The sequence below is a fragment of the Channa argus genome, chromosome 3 (genome assembly GCF_033026475.1).
Source record: "Channa argus isolate prfri chromosome 3, Channa argus male v1.0, whole genome shotgun sequence".
NCBI lineage: Eukaryota > Metazoa > Chordata > Actinopteri > Anabantiformes > Channidae > Channa > Channa argus.
Window position 1 is genome coordinate 2,899,807 of NC_090199.1, and position 21,792 is coordinate 2,921,598.

The following is a 21,792-nucleotide window of genomic DNA, read 5'->3' on the forward strand; positions in this document are numbered from 1 at the left end:
TACTGGGGGATTATGGATGTATTGGTTTCATGTGCTGCTTCTCATCAGTTAAGTTAAAGCTGATTCCTGAGGGCTGCTTCCCTGCTGGTTTTCAAACTGTTCCTTTATCTTTCCACACTCCCCCCTCGTTTAAGAATCTGAGGGACTGAACACACCTGATCCAGGTGATCAGCAGTGGGTAGGACAGGGACAGTTAAACAGTGTTGCTTAAATATGTTTCTCCATCACTGGTTTTAATGTTAAAACCACCTTTTCATTTAACAAGATGAAGCCAGGAGACATGATCTGTGTGAACAACTCAGACTCATGATTCCTGTAAGAAAAACCACTGAAAGTGTTCAGTTAGTTCAGCCTCTGTTTAGAGTGAACAGAGCAGGAGGCAGAAACCTGAAGGCTGATGCAGAGTCAGTGTTAATCCAACATTAATGTGTGTTTAGTCTAACGTGTCTCTGGAAACTAAAAGAGGAATCAGAGACTGTGTGTGTGTGTGTGTGTGTTTGTGTGTAGAACTTCCTCTGGTTCCTCTCTGTGTTTCAGTTTTAAACATGTTTGTTCAGACTGGTGGACTCGTCCATTAGGACACACTGAGGGTTGAGTATAGGGCTCATTGTTGGTTGTTGTTCATCAACCCACTGTCACCGGTTTGTAATCAGTAACATCAATTCTAAACTATACTGTGAGTAAATCTTTGTCCTTTAAATATGTTTCTGATGGATCTTTTTTCAAACTAAACTGATGGTGTGAACACCACAAAGATGATTCATGACTTCCTGAAAGAGGAACAGAAAGTTCATTCAGACTTCATGTAGATAGTTTTCTTCCTCTCAGTCTGTCCAGAGTTTTATGCCTGTGGACGGTGGAGGGAACAACACACACTGCTGAAAACTGCTTTCAGTTGTTCAGGAGCTGCTGACAGACAAATGTTTCTAATACTTCAGTAACAGTCTCTTTTCTCTTAATATGGATTCCAGCTCCCAATCCACTGTCTGCATGTGACTTGGGATTTTTTACAAGGTGCAGTAAAGATCTTGGTTCCGCTACTGTCGATTTTCCTTATGAAATCTTAAATATTACTGACTCAATAACATGTCAAATAACTTTTAGAATGTAATATATCTGGTTATATGGTTTCTGTCAGAAACATTAGAAGCCTTGTCATTTTTTAGAAATGAATTTCAAATGTTTTTCCTCATTGAAAATGTATGTTGCCTTTAGTTGTGACCTGTGATTTCTTTCCAGATTCAGTCACTGGTGATTAGTACAGTGATCCTGACATTCTGCAGACACAGGGAACAGTAACCTCATGACAATGTGGCTGCAGTTTTTGGATCAGGTGCTGCCGTTGCTCTCTGACTGCTAAACCTCAGGGCTTCACATAGACCTGAGACTGTGTGTCATGTGATTTCCTGTAGAGAGGAAAGAGAAATGAACAGTGTGCAGATAGTTCAGACTGGACAATTTGAAATCAACCGAGCAGAGAGAAGAAAAGTAGAAGCTGAGGCAGAGTGAGTGTTAACACAACATGATTATTCTCCTAGTTAAGTGTCTCTGTGGACTTAAAATGATCCATCTATTCATGCTTGTGTGTGTGTGTGTGTGTGTGTGTGTGTGTGTGTATCAGCCTGATGCTCCAGCCATTGAGCCATCAGGCTGCATTGGGACATATAGAGGGCTGCATGGGACCCAGTCATGGTCAGGGGTCCTTTTTGGCATCAGTGAATATATTATGGCTTTATCATAAAATATTTGAACAGAAATGAATTATTCAAGATTCAGAATGAATCAGTTGAACAGTAGAATGACCACAGCTTCTCCCCCAGAACAGAGTAGTAGTATCCTCCTGAGTGGTCTTTGTTCCACCCTGGTCTGATTAGACTCATTAAGGTGGGAGGTTGGAACATGTGGAGTCATCAAGATGTAGCGATTACGACTCTAACTCCCTAAACCCCTAAAATGGGGGTCGTTATGTGTGGCCCTCTTTTCAGTTTCTCATATGTTTGATGATCGGAGGATATAACTGGATTCTCCAGCCACTTTATTCAGACTGAAGAAGCTGGTTGGATAAGTAATGAACCGTTTCTAACCAAAAAGAAATGAGGCCAGTTAACATGATTCAGTCTTCAGATAACCAAACCTGGATGACTGAGAACCTTCACCGACTAATCTGAAACTGTTTGTTCTCTCATGAAGCCCAGTTATCACATCTGTATCTCTGTCCTTCTGTCATTAGTGTGGTGAAAGTGAAAGGATGAAGTCAGTTCAGACTCCATTTTAGAGTCAAACAAGCGTTTGAGGAAGAAAGAATGTTAGAACTAAATAATGATCACTCTGATTGATTTATGTGCTGGTTGGTTTTCTCATTTATTTTAGTTTGTGTGTCAGAAAATTTTCACTCAGCATAAAACCACTATGTCTTCTGAGCTGATGTTGTTTATCTGAAGGATGATTATTGTTGGATTTAAACAGGAGGTAGTTTGTCTTAAGATGGAAAATAGAAAATATCATCAGAAATATACTTGAATATAAATGAGAAAAAGAAGCTTCAGACTTTGAAGGTGATGTACTGATGGGATTGATTCTGTTGATTCTTCAGTGTTTATGGTTCAACTCTCAGACCTGAGAAGATGAAGATGGAGGAGGACAGAGCAGAGTCTTCAGCATCCAGCTGTCTGTCTATGAAGAGTGACTGGTCTAAAGAAAGACCACCGCACTTCAGTGATGGACCTGGACCCTCAGACACAAAGTAAGAGATTTTCCTGTAAACTGACCTGAAGATGATTCAGTGTTATAATATATATATATATATATATATATATATATATATATATATATATTTCTTTCTAATGTCACAGTAACGTGTGACTTAGCTGGAAATTTACTAGAGAAAAGATTTGTAGCTGTTTCTGCACAGCTGAAAATGAAATCTTTGGTTTCATTTTTGAAATATGGGCATATGTGGTGGATATTTCCTGACTGAGTAATAATATTTATGGTACAAGGCCTAAAAATCCAACTAATCCAAATAACTCTAATCCAAAATTCACAATATGTTCAAAACGGTTTGGAGGCTGAGGACCGAGAACAGGTGCTGCTGCCAGAGAAACCAGTCTATCTGCTGGGAAACAGACTTTTGAAACTCCAGGAAGTGAATGATGGACCCATCAGCTCCCTGCACTGCCCCCCAATCCAGCCAATCAGACAGGGCACCTACAACTCGGGCCCACAGATCCGCACAACCAAAGAGCTCTCACTCTAACTCAAAAACACTCACAAAAAAAACAACTTAAAAGCAACAACAACTTTCATGACACATGGCCGTAACAGGGAGAGATGCTCTGTCTCTTGCTCACAGGGTGGTTAACTCAACAGCTCCCACTTACCTCAACTCACTCATTCAGGTTTACAATCCTTCCCGTCCACTGCAACGAACGACGTCTGGTGGTCCCAGCACCACACAGAAGATACCAAGCAAAAATATTTAGCGCAATGATCCCACGATGGTGGAACGAGCTACCAAACTCTGCTCAACAGACTCTCTCCCAATGTTCAAAAAACTGCTGAAAAACAACTCTTCCGCATCTTCCTATGCACATAAATCTATATTAAAAAAAAAACTTTTCTGCTCTTTCTCTCACTGGCATCTCGTGAAATGTGAACACTTTTCTGATAAAACTTTGCTTTAATGTTTGCTCCTTGACTTAGATTTTTGCTGCGTTGTACCTCATTTGTAAGTCGCTTTGGATAAAATCGTCTGACAAATGACTAAATATAATGTAGATGCATTAGAAAGATCTACAACTGGATCTCACTGATGAGCAATAACATACTAAAGAGCATTCTTCTTTTTCAAAGGACTTTCCCTTTGTTCCCCCCATAGCTCCTGTTTAACTGTTGATGTAGTTCATTTAATGATCCAGTACAGTAGAGCAGGGTTTATGCTCCCAGTGATTCTTAGTTACTGGATTTACTAATGTGCACAAGACAACCCATGACTATGATGTAATTTAAGAAATATGATCATGTTTAATTTCTTTTCTACAGATGGAGATCACTTTTTTCAGCATCCAGTTGTCTGTCTATGAAGAGTGACTGGTCTAAAGAAAGACCACCGCACTTCAGTGATGGACCTGGACCCTCAAACACAAAGTAAGAGATTTTCCTGTAAACTGACCTGAAGATGATTCAGTGTTCAAATATATTTCTAAAGTCACAGTAACGTGTGACTTAGCTGGAAATTTACTAGAGAAAAGATTTGTAGCTGTTTCTGCACAGCTGAAAATGAAATCTTTGGTTTCATTTTAGAAATATGGGCATATGTAGTGGATATTTCCTGACTGAGTAATAATATTTATGGTACAAGGCCTAAAAATCCAACTAATCCAAATAACTCTAATCCAAAATTCACAATATGTTTAAAACGGTTTGGAGGCCGAGGACCGAGAACAGGTGCTGCTGCCAGAGAAACCAGTCTATCTGGTGGGAAACAGACTTTTGAAACTCCAGGAAGTAAATGATGGACCAATCAGCTCCCTGCACTGCCCCCCAATCCAGCCAATCAGACAGGGCACCTAAAACTCAGGCACACAGATCCGCACAACCAAAGAGCTCTCACTCTAACTCAAAAACACAACTTAAAAGCAACAACAACTTTCATGACACACGGCCATAACAGGGAGAGATGCTCTGTCTCTTGCTCACAGGGTGGTTAACTCAACCGCTCCCACTTACCTCAACTCACTCATTCAAGTTTACAATCCTTCCCGTCCACTGTGGTCTGCCAACGAACGATGTCTGGTGGTCCCAGCACCACACAGAAGATACCAAGCAAAAATATTTAGCGCAATGATCCCACGATGGTGGAACGAGCTACCAAACTCTGCTCAACAGACTCTCTCCCAATGTTCAAAAAACTGCTGAAAAACAACTCTTCCGCATCTTCCTATGCACAGAAATCTATATAAAAAAAAAAAACTTTTCTGCTCTTTCTCTCACTGGCATCTTGTGAAATGTGAACACTTTTCTGATAAAACTTTGATTTAATGTTTGCTCCTTGACTTAGATTTTTGCTGCTTTGTACCTCATTTGTAAGTCGCTTTGGATAAAATCGTCTGACAAATGACTAAATATAATGTAGATGCATTAGAAAGATCTACAACTGGATCTCACTGATGAGCAATAACATACTAAAGAGCATCCTTCTTTTTCAAAGTACTTTCCCTTTGTTCCCCCCATAGCTCCTGTTTACCTGTTGATGTAGTTCATTTAATGATCCAGTACAGTAGAGCAGGGTTTATGCTCCCAGTGATTCTTAGTTACTGGATTTACTAATGTGCACAAGACAACCTATGACTATGTTGTAATTTAAGAAATATGATCATGTTTAATTTCTTTTCTACAGATGGAGATCACTTTTTTCAGCATCCAGCTGTCTGTCTATGAAGAGTGACTGGTCTAAAGAAAGACCACCGCACTTCAGTGATGGACCTGGACCCTCAGACATAAAGTAAGAGGATTTTCCTGTAAACTGACCTGAAGATGATTCAGTGTTCAAATATATTTCTAAAGTCACAGTAACGTGTGACTTAGCTGGAAATTTACTAGTGAAAAGATTTGTAGTCCACAGTTGTGTTCTGTTTTTTAAACAGTTTGGAAAAGTAAATGCTATCGGATGAGCTAAACTCTGTATTGTCCTCGAATGCATCACGCTGCATGGTGTGACAGACAGATTAGTGCCAATTGTACAAATGTATGTGTTATAATAAGAAATGCTTCTCAATTTCAACTCACACAGTACAATTAACAATTGGAAAGGGAGAAAAATGTATTGTGACAAACATATGAATATACTGATAATGATTCTGTCGGCCTCATCTGTTCAGTTCTGAAGGTCCTTATTAGTAAGGAAGAGGCAAAGTTGTCTGCACTGAGAGGTGGATGGAGGAGGTGGGTAGATGAGGGATTTGAACGTGAAGAACAGGTTTCTGGTGTCCGAGGTGTTGCTGAGTGTCTCCTGGTAGTATTCAGTCTTTGCTCTGGTGACACTGTGAGAAAAAGATCCAAGCAGATCTTGATACTCAGCAAGAGCAGATGGAGTCTTGGATTTGCACCACTTCCTCTCAGCCCTCCTGAGGGTGGTGCGTTGTTCACGGTTTCAGTTGGTGAGCCACAGATTAGAAGCTGAGGGACGAGTGGGTCTAGAAGACATGGGGCAGAGACTATCCAGAAACAATGAAAGTGTATTGCAGAGGCTGTCCGTGCTGCATCTGCATTGAGGACGGAGAGGTCCTGGTTGTTGCCAGCTTTGTGGGTCAAAGGACTGGAGACCACACTCAGGTCAAATGTATTTAGAAGAGCAAACACGTCAGCTATCTGAGGTTTGTCCAGGTGGATGTTCAGGTCTCCCATGATGATGAGAGGAGCCTTCTTCAGTGAAGTGGGGCAGCAACATGTCAAGCTCATCGCAGAACTTTCATTCATAATTGTAAGTCACGTTCCTACTGTACCACCTTATATCATTGGCAGGGGTAGAGTCTGTGTGTGAGTAGAGGAACATGATGGCTCTAGTTCTCTGGGGTTTCTGCTTCAACAACTGCCCAAACTTGAAAAAGTTATGAGCCACAGGAGCTGCAGGAATAACTCACACATTCACATTGACAGTGAACTGGTTTTTAAGCTTTTTAGGGCAACAAGAGAGGCCTGGTTACAGGGCGGATAGAAGTGTTGACAAGTAGTAGGAACCTCACTTAGTCCAGAATCTCCTGAAGGATGTAAACCGTTTTGTACAGTTGACTAATTGCGTCCAACCTCATATTTTAGCAGGCCGACTTAAACTTTCTAAAAAAAGATGTATTAAGTTTCCCCATCATTCAGTGATTGTGTCGCTTCTCAGTGAAAGTGATCAAAAGCATCCAAACCTTTGGAAATGATCGTAGACTTCATCTTCTTCCCTGCTTATATCTATGGTCAGGCTGTTGAGGTGCATGAGTATAAATATCTAAAGAAGCATCTCTGCATCGTGGAAATTGATTGAACTGCTAGCTGTGAACGTGCCTTTATGTTATTGCTGTTTACTACCAATAGTCAGCTTCTTCCAATGTAGCATGTGACATCATCAACACCATTACGGCTAAAATACAGCATTGGATTTACTGTATGTAAGCGTGAAGGACGCATACTCTTTAAGCTGAGGCTGAGTCAGGAGATGGTCCCAGTGCTGTGGAAGACATCGTGCAAGGTTCCACTGCCAAAGAAATTCTTTCCATCTGCCTTCAGTGACTACAGACCAGTAGCTCTCACATCACACATCATGAAAGTTCTGAAGAGACTGGTTCTGGCACATTTGAGGCCTCAGGTGAGAAATTCTTTGGAGCCACTATAGTTTGCTTATCGCCCCAGGTTGGAGTGGATGACTCCATCATCTACCTGCTGCCACAGCCTCTTTCTCACTTGGACAAAGCATATTTTTCATCCTGTACACTCCGATTTCCAGTACAACTCGGACTCCTGTCTCCTGCAGAATTTCTCTGATGACTCTGCAGTGGTGGGATGTATCCGTGGTGAGGTGGCAGACTACAGAGGCATAGTGGACAGCTTTGTGGACTGGTGTGGAAACGATCACCTCATCTTCAGTGTGGCTTAGAAGAGATGGTTGTCGAATTTAGGAGAACTAGGAGCTGATTCAACACCATCTCTATTCTGAAAGATTAAGAGCAGACTACTTCCTAAGGAAGCTCAGGTCCTTTGGGAGCAGCCATCATCTCGCTGCAGATGTTTACCAGTCTGTTGGGGCCTGTGCAGTCTTTTTGCCACTATCTTCTGTGTAAGCAGCATCAGAGCCAGTGACACCAATAAACTTAAAAAAGTGATTAGGAAAGCTGGCTCTGTACTGGGGCCTCTATGGAAGCACTGGAGCTGGTAGTAGAGATGAGGACTGTGCACAAACATCATGGAGAACATCTCACATCATCTCCACAAGCTGCTGGTCAAACAGCTTCAGCAAGAATCTTCAGCTCTGCTGTGACATAGAACAGTACAGTAGTTCCCTTTTCTCCAGCTGGCTGAGTCTTCACAGCCTCTTTGGAACTTCCTCATGACAGCACTACACACACACAGCATTACTTCAAAGACTGATTACACATCACATTTCAAATCATTTTAATTATTTAGAGACACACAGCTGATGTAGTCAAACCATTCTGGCTCTGTAGTTGTAGAATGGACCTGTCATGGTTGGTGGTCTTTTCCTCTGAGCTGTTTTTGGTTTACGTCCACTGTTTCCTGGACAGCTTCTCTCAGGCATAAGTTATGAAGCCTAACAGGTTTCTTAAGTTACCATCTGTGTCCATTTTTCTGACCACTTTATGACAAGATGCCTTCTTAAATTTCACCCAAAAGTCAAATGTCTCTAACATTTAGTGAGAACTATATGCTTAGATTATTATTTGACAATATACTGTACAGTGTTTTCAGGCAGAGTATGTGTTTGAGTGTTACAGGGCTACTGCACGGGTTGTTTTCTGGTAGTACAGTATATCTCTGATTTAACTGAGTATGGTGGCTGGAAACTCGCCACAGAGAAATCATGATGGAGGAGCAGCCGTTTTGCTGTGGTTTGTGTCAGGACGTCGTGAAGGATCCAGTCTCTACCAGCTGTGGACACTGGTTCTGCAGACAGTGCATCAGCTCATACTGGGACCAGTCTGGTTCATCAGGAGACTCCTCCTGTCCCCAGTGTGGAGAAAGATCCAGAACAGTACAAAGTAAGACTAGACACTTTTTAATGTTAGATATTCTGAAACACTTCAGACTTTGTTGGTTTTCTTCAGTGATTATATATAATATATTATAAAAACAGTTTATTATACTTTATATATTAATATTTTTGTGTTCATTATTATAAAAATCTGATTCTTAAACGTCTTTGTTTTTGTTTTTGTTGGTAACACAAAGAACAAACCAGATTCTGTTTCTTTATTCTCACACAGTTTCTTGTCTTTCAGCAGATGTTGGTCTGCAGGAGGTTTTAGATGAACATAAGATCAGTCTGAGGAGGAGATGTGAATGTGTGACTGAAGGAAGTGATGAAACAGGAAGTGGAACCCTCCTCAACAGGATCTACACTGAGCTCTACATCACAGAGGGACAGAGTGAAGAGGTTGATACCCAACATGAGGTGAGGCAGCTTGAGACAGCTTCCAAGATGAAGACCCTCCATGACACTCCAATCAAGGTCCACGACATCTTTAAAGCCTTACCTGACCAACAGAGACACATCAGAGTGGTTCTGACCAACGGCGTCGCTGGTGTTGGAAAAACCTTCTCGGTGCAGAAGTTCAGTCTGGACTGGGCAGAGGGCTTGGAAAACCAAGATGTCAGTGTGCTGGTTGTGCTTTCGTTCAGGGAGCTGAACTTGATCAAAGATGAGCAGTACAGTCTTCTCACGCTGCTCCATGTTTTCCATCCAACATTACAGAAGGTCACAGCAGAGCAGCTGGCTGTCTGTAAACTTTTGTTCATCTTTGACGGCCTGGATGAAAGCAGACGTTCACTGGATTTCAACAAAAGTGAGGTTGTGTCTGATGTCACACAGAAGTCATCAGTTGACGTGCTGCTGACAAACCTCATCAAGGGGAATCTGCTTCCCTCGGCTCTGGTCTGGATAACTTCCAGACCTGCAGCAGCCAATCAGATCCCTCCTACGTGTGTCGACAGGGTAACAGAAGTACGAGGCTTCACTGACGCCCAGAAGGAGGAGTACTTCAGGAGGAGGTTCAGTGATGAAGAGCTGTCCAGCAGAATCATCTCCCACATCAAGACATCCAGGAGCCTCCACATCATGTGTCACATCCCAGTCTTCTGCTGGATCACTGCTACAGTTCTGGAGCACATGTTGACTACAGAGCAGAGAGGAGAGCTGCCCAAGACCCTGCCCAAGACCCTGACTGACATGTACTCACACTTCCTGCTGGTTCAGACCAAGAGGAAGAAGAACAAGTATGATGGGGGACATGAGACCAGTCCACAGGAGCTGACAGAGGCTGACAGGGAAGTTCTTGTGAAGCTGGGGAGGCTGGCGTTTGAACATCTGGAGAAAGGAAACATCATGTTCTACCAAGAAGACCTGAAGCAGTGTGGTCTTGATGTCACAGAGGCCTTGGTGTACTCAGGAGTTTGTACAGAGATCTTCAAAAGACAGAGTGTGATCTTCCAGAAAACAGTCTACTGCTTTGTTCATCTGAGCATCCAGGAGTTTCTGGCTGCAGTTTACTTCTTCCACTGTTACACCAACAGGAAGAGAAAGGTACTGAACAGTTACCTAGGGAAAGACTATAAACACAATGACTTAATCCCAGAGTCTTTTCTAACGAAGATGTTTAAGTTTTTTAAAAAAAATGTTCCTCCCCTGGATGAGTTCCTGAGTGGAGCCATGGAGAAATCTCTCCAAAGTAAAAATGGTCACCTGGACCTGTTTGTCCGCTTCCTTCATGGTCTCTCTCTGGAGTCCAACCAGAGACTCTTACGATGTCTGCTGGGTCAGAAAAAGAACAGTCCAGAAATCATCCAGACAGTCATCAACAACCTGAAGAAGAAGAACAGTAATAAAATGTCTCCTGACAGAAGCATCAACATCTTCCACTGTCTGATGGAGATGAAGGACCACTCAGTACATCAGGAGATCCAAGAGTTCCTGAAGTCAAAGAACAGATCAGAGAAGAAGCTCTCTGAGATCCACTGCTCAGCTCTGGCCTACATGCTGCAGATGTCAGAGGAGGTTCTGGATGAGTTGGACCTGAAGAAGTACAACACATCAGAGGAGGGACGATTGAGACTGATCCCAGCTGTGAGGAACTGCAGAAAGGCTCAGTAAGTCCAGATGTGATGGTTAAAATTATAAAGTAACATAAAGATGAAGCTTCAGTACGAAGAAATCAACCATCACACATACAATTTAATATAGTCTTTCAACACTATAAAGGTTTTCTTTAAAAAAAAAATCACATCTTCAACTTCTTGTGTTGTTTATTATCAGGAATTTAATCATGGTTATTTGTCCATGTCCTCATCACTTGCTTCATGTCCACGTCACACAACAGATAAGAGACGTCGGTGTATTTTTTATTTTTCATCATAAGACAAAATGATTTTTGTGTTGTGTCTGTCTTTGGTTTGTGGAGGTTAAATACAAATCCAGCCCAACATTTTCTGGCTTTTAGAGTTTGTGTTGAAGCAGTTTTGACAGTCGACATGGTCTCTACTGATGTCTGATTTCTTTACAGTGGACACAGTGTCTCCACTAAGTTTCTATAATGTGTCACTTTATTATTCTGTTCATATACAGACATGTTTATTCTAATATCTGTGATCTGGTGGAACCAACAGACCTTGAAGCTTTAATGCTTTTACACGTTTTTGAGATTTCAGTCAATAAAATGTAAAGTGGGAGAGAGTTTTGTGTGTGATGAGATAAGGCAGGTTGTTCACGAACCTCAAGATCAGTGCTTCAGTCCCCAGCTCCTCCTTCCTGAACAACAAACTGACCCCCAGTCATTTTGGATCAACAACTAAATGTTAAGTGACTGTTTCAGCTGAGAGAGGATGTGATGTCACCTCCCCTCTCTCATATGCTTAAGAAGACATTTTTCTGTCCTTCTTAATTCCATTTAAAGGATCATTTTAGTCATTAATGATATTTTCAACAATCAACAATTAGACAAAAATGAATTGTCTCTAATCATGTTTAGTGTCAGTCTGTAACCTGGGTTAGTTAGTTTGTCTTTTCTGTGGACCTCTGTTGTACAAAAACTATTGAAAAGACATCTTTGAGCTCAGTTTGTCTTTGTATTTGTTGCTCGAAGACACTTTGACATGTGGACAGAAGGAGGTCAGGTTTCAAGCAGAAACATGAACAACTTACAAATTGGCCTCCTAAACTACATCTGCTCATGTTCATCTGCTGAAAGATTATTTTTATTATGTGTCAGATTTCAGCATAGTTGATATTTTCTATTGTCTGTCATCAGACTTTGTGGCTGTGACCTCTCAGAGACTCACTGTGAAGTTGTGGCTTCAGCTCTGAAGTCCGACCCCTCCCATCTGAGAGAACTAGACCTGAGCTGTAACGACCTACAGGATTCAGGAATGAAGCTGCTGTCTGCTGGACTGGAGTGTTCCAACTGTAAACTGGAGACTCTGAGGTCAGTGATCATGCAAACTCAAAACTTTTTCAGGTTTGTAGTTCAAATGTGTCAAAATGTTTTGCTGTAAATTTAGTTTTAAATCAGAAAACAGAATAAAACTGTAGAAATTGACAATTTGTGGTGAAAACAAATGTTTAGGAAAGTTTTAGAACTAATAACAAAAAGTTGGAAAAAATTAATTAATTATCATGATGCTTCCTGTTACACAATCAGAATCGCACAGAATAAGAATCAGAAAACTTCTTATTGCCGGGTGCAGTAAAAACGCTTTACAGTACTCAGAATTTGTCTTGAGCTTTCCTCACTTCAGCAGCAACAGAGCCCCTGGTCACTGGGAGGAGGGGTGGTCTTCCTCGCCTTCACATTGTTCTGTACCTCAAACCGGGCATAGAAGTGGTTCAGCGCATCTGGGAGGGAGGCGTCACGGTCACAAGCAGGTGATGTTGTCTTGTAGTTCGTGATCGCCTGGATGCCCTGCTACATGTGCCGGGTGTCTCCGCTGTCTTGGAAGTGGTCGTGGATTTTTTTTGTGTGTGCGCGCTTCGCTTCTCTAATGGCACGGGACAGTTTGGCCCCTGCTGTTCTGAAGGCAGCGTCTCTTTGTTTTAGCAGCGCACACACGTTAGCATTTATCCACGGCTTCCTGTTGGAGCGTGTAGTGATGGTCTTGGAGATGGTCACATCATCCACGCACTTGCTGATGTAGCTGGTCACTGTTGACGTGTATTTCTCCAAGTTGATGGAATCGCCGTTGGTTGCAGCTCCCTAAACATGTCTGAGTCAGTGCACTCAAAACAGTCTTGGAGAGCAGAAGTAGCTCCTGCTGGCCAGGTTTTCACCTGTTTCAGAACCGGTTTAGAGCGTCTGACGAGCGGTCTGTATGCTGGAATTAGCATAACCGAGATGTGGTCTGAGTTCTGCACGATACGCGACGGGTATGTTTGTGTAAACAAGATCCAGCGTGTTCCCTCCTCTCGTTGCAAAGTCCACATGCTGATGGAGTTTAGGGAGCACAGTCCTGAGATTCGCATGGTTGAAATCTCCGGCAATAATAAACAGTCCGTCGGGGTGAGCGTTCTGCAGGTCGCTAATAGCACCGTAGAGTTCACACAGTGCCTCCTTAGCATTAGCGCTGGGGGGAATGTAAACTCCGACAATGAAAACAGTGGTGAATTCCCGTGGTAAATAGAACAGTCTGCATCTAACAGTCACGAACTCCACTAGCGATGAGCAGAAACGTGAGACAAGCACAGAGTTCTTGCACCATTCCGTGTTGATGTAAACATACACGTCACCACCGCGAGTCTTACTGCACTTCTGCTTCCCGTCACCCGGCCACCGGCATCAGGTAACACCGTGGGCTGGGGGCCTGGTGTTTGTGGGCAGGGTCGCAGCAAGCCAAGGTCACGAAGGTTACCAATTACTTCATCATGCAGATTATTGGTTTCATGATTCCTGTGCCACAGCAATGACTAGCAGTTGTACACATGAATACAGCTGAGTCTGGTGTCCATGTACTGTAAAAGGTCGTGCTAAATATGGCTAAATATGGCAAAAGCACCATTTTGGATCTGGAGAGGCTGCTGTGAGCTACTCCCACGCCACCATCTTTGATCAAGATATAGAGGCAGATCTTGAATTGAGATCTGCCTCTATGTGTCACGGTTTTTGTTAGGGATGGACCCAAGAGAGGAGACAGTGCGAGGGATGAACGGAAAGGGGCTTTATTTGACAGATATATAATACAACCAAAATCGCGGTAACAAAAAACCCAGGCTATAGAGAAAACAGATACAGAAATAAAGCCTAAATGGACACACGGGAGAAACACTAAACTACTAAAGAAGTAAGGCGCAGGTTAACAGACAACTAAAGCAGGTAAACACAAGGGGAAGGCTAAGGAAAACTATCTTAACATAAATACTCTAAACTAGAAAACTCCAAACTCTACTACCAAACGGGAGGAAGGGAAATAAACACCGGACAATTTTTAAATCAAAAGAAACCTACCAGTTTAACTAACGAGACCCAAGAGGACAGGCTAAGGGTACTAACAAGAAACTAAACAGGTTTGGAAAACCAAGACACACACACACACTCTATGGAATAAATGAACACGCAGACTAAGGTAACAGAGCAGGGGGGAGCACAAAAAACTAACACGGGAACTCAGGGGAGGCAGACATAAACAAACTGAACAAAAGCATTAGCAATATAAGAATACAAAGGCAAACCTAAAACACAAAACCCGGGAGCAGCAGGCAGAGAAAATGTCCAAGCAACAAGAGACCATGAAACATACATACAGATGTGGGGTTGGTGAGAGTAATAACGACGACACTGAAGACAGGAACCACGATGGCAGTGACGACGTTAACAATGACAAGGATCTGGCAGGGGAGTTACAGGAAGACTGAACTTAAATAGAGGGGGGAACAGGTGCAAACAATGAGGGACAACGAGGGTAAAGCTGGGGAAAAGAACCAAGGCCACCAAGGAAGTAGGGAGAAGGGCCACAAAATAAAAGTCCACAGACAGGAAGTGCAGAGATCCTGACACTATGTCGGTATCTTACTCGTATCTGATGGTCCAACCATTAGTTCACATTGAACATTTATTGGATTTGTTTCTCAACTTAGCCGATAACAAACTAATTCCACAATACAAGTTTACGAACAGTAATTTCCAACACGTTCACAAACAGTTTCTGAAGTCTGGCTAAATCCACAGAACTCGGTAAGAAACTGTTTGCCTCCACAGCTACTGCTGTCTGTGGCACCATCATCCAATCTCTTGATGATGTCACTTTGTGTAGAGACACAACCAGTAACCAGGAGCAGAAATGTGACACTGCAGACATGTTTGTACAGAAAGGTACTAGGTTCCATTTAGGATCAGAGAAGAGAACATCCAACATCTGATCCAGTTAGAAAGAGGATTCAGGAGGAAGCTGAACTCAGTCTGGTCATTTATGATGATAGATGATGAGCTGAACCTCTGAATAAGAACAGTAATCTAACCCACTGTGTGTTAGAAATAGAAGGTAAATCGTGTTCTTGTTCTCTAGTGGTTTGAAAATGACAACACATGCTAAAATGGATGGATACCATGCATCATGTGTTTTTTCTCTGAACCATTGATAAAGGATAGTTGTAAATACTTTTCTATCGCCCACACTTTAGGCTTCCCAAGCAATAGAAAAGCCAGAACACTATGTGTCACCCATGTTAAAAATGAGACATTTAAAGTAACAAGCACAAGTTGTTTTAATCCAACATGTCTGATAGGAGCTCAGCAACATGAGGAATGAAGGATTCATGATGGTTTGAATGACTCATCACTGATGAGTCAAAGTATTGTAGGAAGTTTTTAGTCTGTCAGATGTGATTTGATGTTTGTCTGATAATTCCAGAGGTGAGTGAGGTGAGCAGCATGTTCTGAATCAGTGCTGACATGAATAGGTGTATGAATGTTGTGCTGACATTTGGATGATGTCTGTAGAAGTCTGACATTCTGATGATCCACAATAACACAAGGACAAAGTCCCTCTAACACCATTGATTAGGACAAATCTGATTGTTACTAATGATTTGATCCACATCTTTGATTCTTTATTCAGATTGATCAACTGCAGTTTGTCAGAGATCAGCTGTGATTCTCTGGTCTCAGCTCTGAAGTCCAACCCCTCCCATCTGAGAGAACTGGACCTGAGCTGGAACAACAAGCTGCAGGATTCAGGAGTGAAGCTGCTGTGTGGTTTTCTGGAGAGTCCACACTGTAGACTGGAGACTCTGAGGTCAGACACCATTTTTTAGTTGTGTGCTGAGATGAATATGATGTGAAAGTTGTGGTGACACTAAACTACAGACAGGTTCATGTTTCTGAGGTCAAATCACATTCAAACTGTTCAGTGGTTGAAAGGAAGTTTTGAAAGTGTTGACTCTGATTGTAAAGTAGAAAAATCTACTTTACAATCAAAAGTCTGACATTTGATTGTCAGACTTAGAATTGAAGACACTTGTATAAAGCAGCAACAGAGAATCAGCTTGGAGCAAATAGAAGGAGGAGAGAAGAATCAGCAGGTTAAGAACAGGACACACAGCACTAAATAGTTGACTGAAGCTAATGAAGAAGCATCCAACTGCCAACTGTGTCAAGAAGCAGAGACAGTTGATCCTGTTTGATTTGAGTGGAATAAATGTAGAGAGGAGCAGCAGAGTGGGATTGGAAGGTGCAGAGAAAAGGAAAGAAATCCTCCAAACATTCCACAACTACTATCAAGTGCAACAGGAGATGATTGACAGCTTTACATCAGATGGGAAATAGTTTGCATGTGTGAAGACATGTGAGAGACACATGAGAGAGCAGGGAGGACAAATGTGTATTGAGGACGACCAAAGTGTTGCTGCAGACAAACTGGATCTTTTTCCAATCACTACATTGTCTGATCACATGAAGCCAAATCCAGGTGAATGACAGCAGCTGTGCTGTGAGATCCACTATAGTGACATTTCAAATGTGTGACGACAAAGTTCCTCCTCTCTGTCTCTGTCCAGTGTTTGAAGACAGACACAGAAAAACCTTAGTTTGAAGGTTTGATCATTAAGAGCAAACAAGAGGTTGAAGTTTGTGTTTAGCAGAGTTTAGACACTAATATTTCAATAATGATGAGATTGTTGCTTCTGTCTTCACAAAGACAACATGGACTGTCCACATGAAGAAGAAGAAAGACACAAATATATTGTTGAAGAATCCTGAGAGAAAATCCTGATCTCAGCTCTGATCAGATGATGAAACATTGATGGTTTCAAACAGGAACTTTGTTACTAAACTTTCATCTTTGATTCTTTATTCAGATTGTGGAGCTGCAGTTTGTCAGAGATCAGCTGTGATTCTCTGGTCTCAGCTCTGAAGTCCAACCCCTCCCATCTGAGAGAACTGGATCTGAGCTGGAACAAGCTGCAGGATTCAGGAGTGAAGCTGCTGTGTGGTTTTCTGGAGAGTCCACACTGTAGACTGGAGACTCTGAGGTCAGACACCATTTTTTAGTTCTGCTGACACTAAATTACAGACATAAGGCTGAAATTATACTTATCCACACTGAGAATCTCAATAGAAAAGGCACATTTCTTTAAAGTTTGCAGTTCACATTTTAACTTTTAATGTAATATCATAATAATTCTTATATCGTATAAAAATAAACCACTGGTTAATAAGCCTGTTAGACTCTACAACAGATTTTTAAGTTTAAATTTGTCTTTAAAGTTTTATATTTGATTCTTTATTCAGATTGAGTTACTGCAGTTTGTCAGAGATCAGCTGTGATTCTCTGGTCTCAGCTCTGAAGTCCAACCCCTCCCATCTGAGACAACTGGACCTGAGTAGAAACATCCTGCAGGATTCAGGAGTGAAGCTGATTTGTTCTGGACTGAAGAATCCAAACTGTGTCCTGGAGAGTCTGAGGTCAGTTTTCCATCTTAAATCCATAAGTGAATGTTCAGGTTTGGTTTGGTTCATTAGTTTCTAAGTTTGTCTGAGCACAAATGTGAAAACCATTTCCTCAGGTCAAATCCCTCAACACTATGTGGGACTTTAAGTTGAGTCCACATAGAAAAGTGAAATAAGTCCAGATGTCTCCATGTTTGCAGACTGTACTTGAAGGAAAGTGGTGCTGAGGAGGAACAGGCTGACAGTCTGATTGGGCCTTGGACTAGTACCTTGTCTGCACTAGTAGTGGACCATGAACTTAAGGAAAGGCCAGTTTTTCTCAAGTGTTAAAGATGAAACTTTGTTTCTCTGACATTTGTCTCCTGACAGCTGGAAGGTTCCACACATTCAACAGTGGTTTCTGCCTTTGGCCTTTATGCACTGAATCTCTTCCCACTGTGATGTTGTGGAGATGGTGAAAGAGCTCAATTCTTTGCAAACTTGCATTTTTTTGCATTTTTTACCAATGAAGCTGCTCATTCTGGAATCATCCACAACCGTCGGACTTTTCTTCACTTTTCACTCTTATTTTGTATTTTCTCAATGAGCTTCAATTTACAAAATACAGTGAAAAATCTTTTCTTTGTCCTTTTGTCAGATACATCAAAGTGAATGAACAAATCCCAGATTGGAGTTTTTATTGCAGTTTGGAAAAAGTATAAAAAGTTTGTAGATGAAAAAGTGTCAAATAGTTTTGTTAGTGTTGTTGAGAAAAACCAAAGGCTGAATGTCGTCTCAGTATGAATCAGAGCTACAGTGAACCTTTGTAGCAGCTCTTTAAATTCCACTGCTGAGGATATGATCAGGATTTTGGTGGTTTGGTCACTTTGACCTTGGAATCAACCAGTTAATGGTGGATTTTGTTGTAATTGTTCACAACTTACCTGCTGGTTTATGTTACTGTAAAACACTTGACAAAAACACGCAGACAGAATCTTGTGTTTTCTCTCTTTACTCACAAAGCTGCAAAATTACACACAAAGCAGTAAACTGTTGTTAGCATAGTTCTGTCTCGTGTCTCGTCTCAGCGCTATGACAGTGTGTAAACTCCCGACAGAAACACTTGCTAAAGAGCGTCTCCCTCTTGTGGCGAACATCAGTAACAACACATCAAAGTTCACTATGTTGTCTGTGTGCAGAAGACTGAAGTGCAGATGTCTCAAAATACGGTAAAGTAGTAAATCAAATGTGCCAAAAGAACAGTGTAGAATATGAACTTAAGTTACAATGGGGTCAAAAAAACAATATGAGTCACTGTCCTCACACTCTCCCCTCCAAAAATAATGGCGTCCTGACATTATGCAATCACCAGTTCATGTACTAAAATGATCAGTACACTTGTTCTGCACAGCATCTAGACAGGTTACTCCCAGTAGGAGTCAGAGTTCACAGGTGTTAATGTGCACGATAACAATCCACTGCCCCTCCACCATGTACACGGGTATCTGCATTATTTCTGAGAGTAAGGACTTTTAACCTAGTAATAACCAACCTACACCAGAATGTAGTACACAAGTTATGACAGGTGGCTGCACTGTCTGACATTTTTAACTACAAAATTGGTTTAGTCTTATTATCTAAGCTTCTCAAAACTTTCTTACATTTTCATTTAGCTGTAACTGGAGTAATTCTTCTTATGAACTGTGAAAAATGTCAACATTTCTCTTTCCAATGTTCCCAATTGACTTATTTTCTGACTAGTTCTATGACTTATTGCTGAGACATGCTGGGCTCAACTAACCTATGATAAGTCAGAATAACTTTGGCTTCTCTCCTTCTCAAAGGATACTTTTTCTGTCTGACCGGTGATGGGTCAGTATCTTCTTGGCCACTGGGTGCAGATCCAGAGGACTGGTGTTCACACTCCATGTTCAGCGTCTCAGTGTTTTCTTCCGGTGTTCTGTTTTCCTCGTCCTCTGGTGGTTGTTCCCTACTGTCCTCGGGATTCAAATCCTCTGTTGCTGCTACTGTGATGTGTGAATAGAACTCAGGTGCTTCTGCCCTCAAATAACCTGTGACCTGTGAAGGTTCCGGTGAATGACCCTAGTGCGTCTCTTCCCATTTTCAGGCTTAAGCTCATACACTGGGCTATCGTGGTGTTTCCTCTGTGTTATAACTTACACTTGGTCCCAGAATGACCTGAGTTTTCCCGAACCGCCCTTCTCCTTTAAGTTTCTGATCAACACTCTGCACCATAGGCCCTTTTGTCATAGAGGACTTTTCTTCTTACTCCCTCTTTGCAGGTGGTGTTCAAAGGTAGCTGATAGGCTTCTGTCATTCTTGCCCTCTGTTTCTCGGCATAATCTGTGTCACATGAGCTTTTGCAGCAAGCCCAAACCTGAGATCAATGGGGAGTAGGGGGTGACGGCCAAACAAGAGGAAATAAGGTGCAATCTGTTGTAGCAGCCTCTGGTAGGTTCCTGAACATTGCCAGCAGTGTCCTGCTGAAGCTCTGCACCAGGCCATTCTCTCATTTGTGATATGGTTTTGTCCAGGACCCTTTAACTCCACTACATTCTTGAATATGTGTTCGACTAGAACAGTCAGTTTTCAAACTCCTTCCCCTGGTCATGATGGAGTCTTGTGGGAAAACCAAATCTCAGTGCAAAATCTCCAAATATCTTCTCAGCAGCTGTTTTGGCAGCTTTATTTCGGCTTGAGCAAACAGTGTGAAGTGGTCCATTCATATCCTCCCTTACATTTCTCCAGATGTAAGAAATCAATGGACACTAGCTCGAATGGATATGTAGTAATGATATTTGAGAGAGGGGCTCTAGTTGGTTTGGCTTGGTGCTTGTTTTTCAGACAGCTGCAGACCTGTGTGATGTGATGCTCAACTTCTTTCTGCATATGAGGCCAATAGAAGCGGTTCCTGATGAGGGTCAACACCCTTTCTACTTCAAGGTGACCCATCTCCTCATGGAGTTCTTTGTACACAAGCTGGTGGTATTTATTGGCAGGAGTAGCGTGTTCGACTGGCAGTTTTCTGAAATAGCAGCCCATCACTGTCCATGTGTAATCTTGGTTTTTGCTTCACCAGTGCAGCTATTTTCTTGTTATTGTGGAGTTGTTTTCTACTCTTTGGCCACTGTTCTGACAGGATGTATTTGAGCACCTCACCAATCACGGTTCCTCTCTTTGGGCTTCCCTTAAGGTCGTTTTAGGGATTTTTGCTACTGATGTTGTCATGTCATTATTATCTGTTACTACTGCTGAGATGGTCACAGGGCACAGCCAGTCATGACTTGCTTGGAGCTGAACAGCCATCGCTTGCGTCACGCTGTTCGTAACCTCAGGCAGTATTACTTGTGTACATGTGTCCATGTACTGCTCCATATCAAATGACATACGTGAGAGCCCATCAGCGTTGTTGTTTGCTCTGCCAGGGTGGTACTTGATGGAGAACTGGAAGTCGGCTAGTTCCGCTACCCATCTATAGGTGGTTGTGTTCAGCTTGGCAGCAGTGAGCACATATGTGAGAGTGTTATTGTGAGTGTAAAATGAAGGGTGGTGAATAGTACAGATAGTCCCTGAACCTCTCACATATGGCCCACTTCAGAGCCAGGAACTCCAATTTTCCCGAGTGAAGGTGCTAGTTTTTCTCTGGGGCTGTTAGAATCCGGGACCCGTATGAAACCACAGGCAACTTTCCCTGCTGCCTCTGATAAAGCACTGCTCCAAGCCCCTCCTGTTTTGTCCTGTTTTACTCGTTTGTACTTTCACAATTTGTCTGAGGAGCGGATGTCATAAAGAGGCTTGGCTATGTGAGAGAAGTTTAGGATATAGCTGTGATAATATGAAACGATTCCCAACAACTTTCTTAACTCTCCTACAGTGGTGACTTTCCTTTGCTTCAAGGCCTGCACAGGGGCCATGTCTGCAGGATCCATAGTGTAGCCATCCTTTGTGACCAGCCTCCCTAGAAATCTCACCTGATTTTTGAAAATCTCGCATTTTCTGGGTGTTAACTTGACTCCATGGTTCTTATAACTGTGTAATACACTTCTCAGGTCGCAGAGATGGTCATCAAATGTCATAGAATGGACCAGATTATCATCCAAATACGGTAGGCAGATCTCATCTCACAGTCCCCCTAGATACTCCTCCA

At 42.1% G+C, this 21,792-nt stretch overlaps 1 protein-coding gene and 1 pseudogene across 38 annotated transcripts in view; both read left to right on the forward strand.

Moving 5' to 3' along the window:
- The window catches only part of LOC137124436 (uncharacterized), a 274,410-nt gene that overhangs the window by 152,563 nt on the left and 100,055 nt on the right, over nucleotides 1-21,792 (forward strand). For 37 of the 38 annotated variants that reach the window (XM_067499386.1, XM_067499397.1, XM_067499387.1 and 34 more), the window contains 3 exons: nucleotides 15,817-15,993; nucleotides 17,054-17,227; nucleotides 17,487-17,660. The exons of the other annotated variant lie outside the window; for it this stretch is intronic. In XM_067499386.1, the coding sequence (XP_067355487.1) occupies nucleotides 15,817-15,993; nucleotides 17,054-17,227; nucleotides 17,487-17,660 (525 nt within the window). The remainder of the gene's footprint in view (nucleotides 1-15,816; nucleotides 15,994-17,053; nucleotides 17,228-17,486; nucleotides 17,661-21,792) is intronic. 38 annotated transcript variants of the gene reach the window in all.
- LOC137124545 (protein NLRC3-like) lies at nucleotides 8,582-10,451 on the forward strand (annotated as a pseudogene).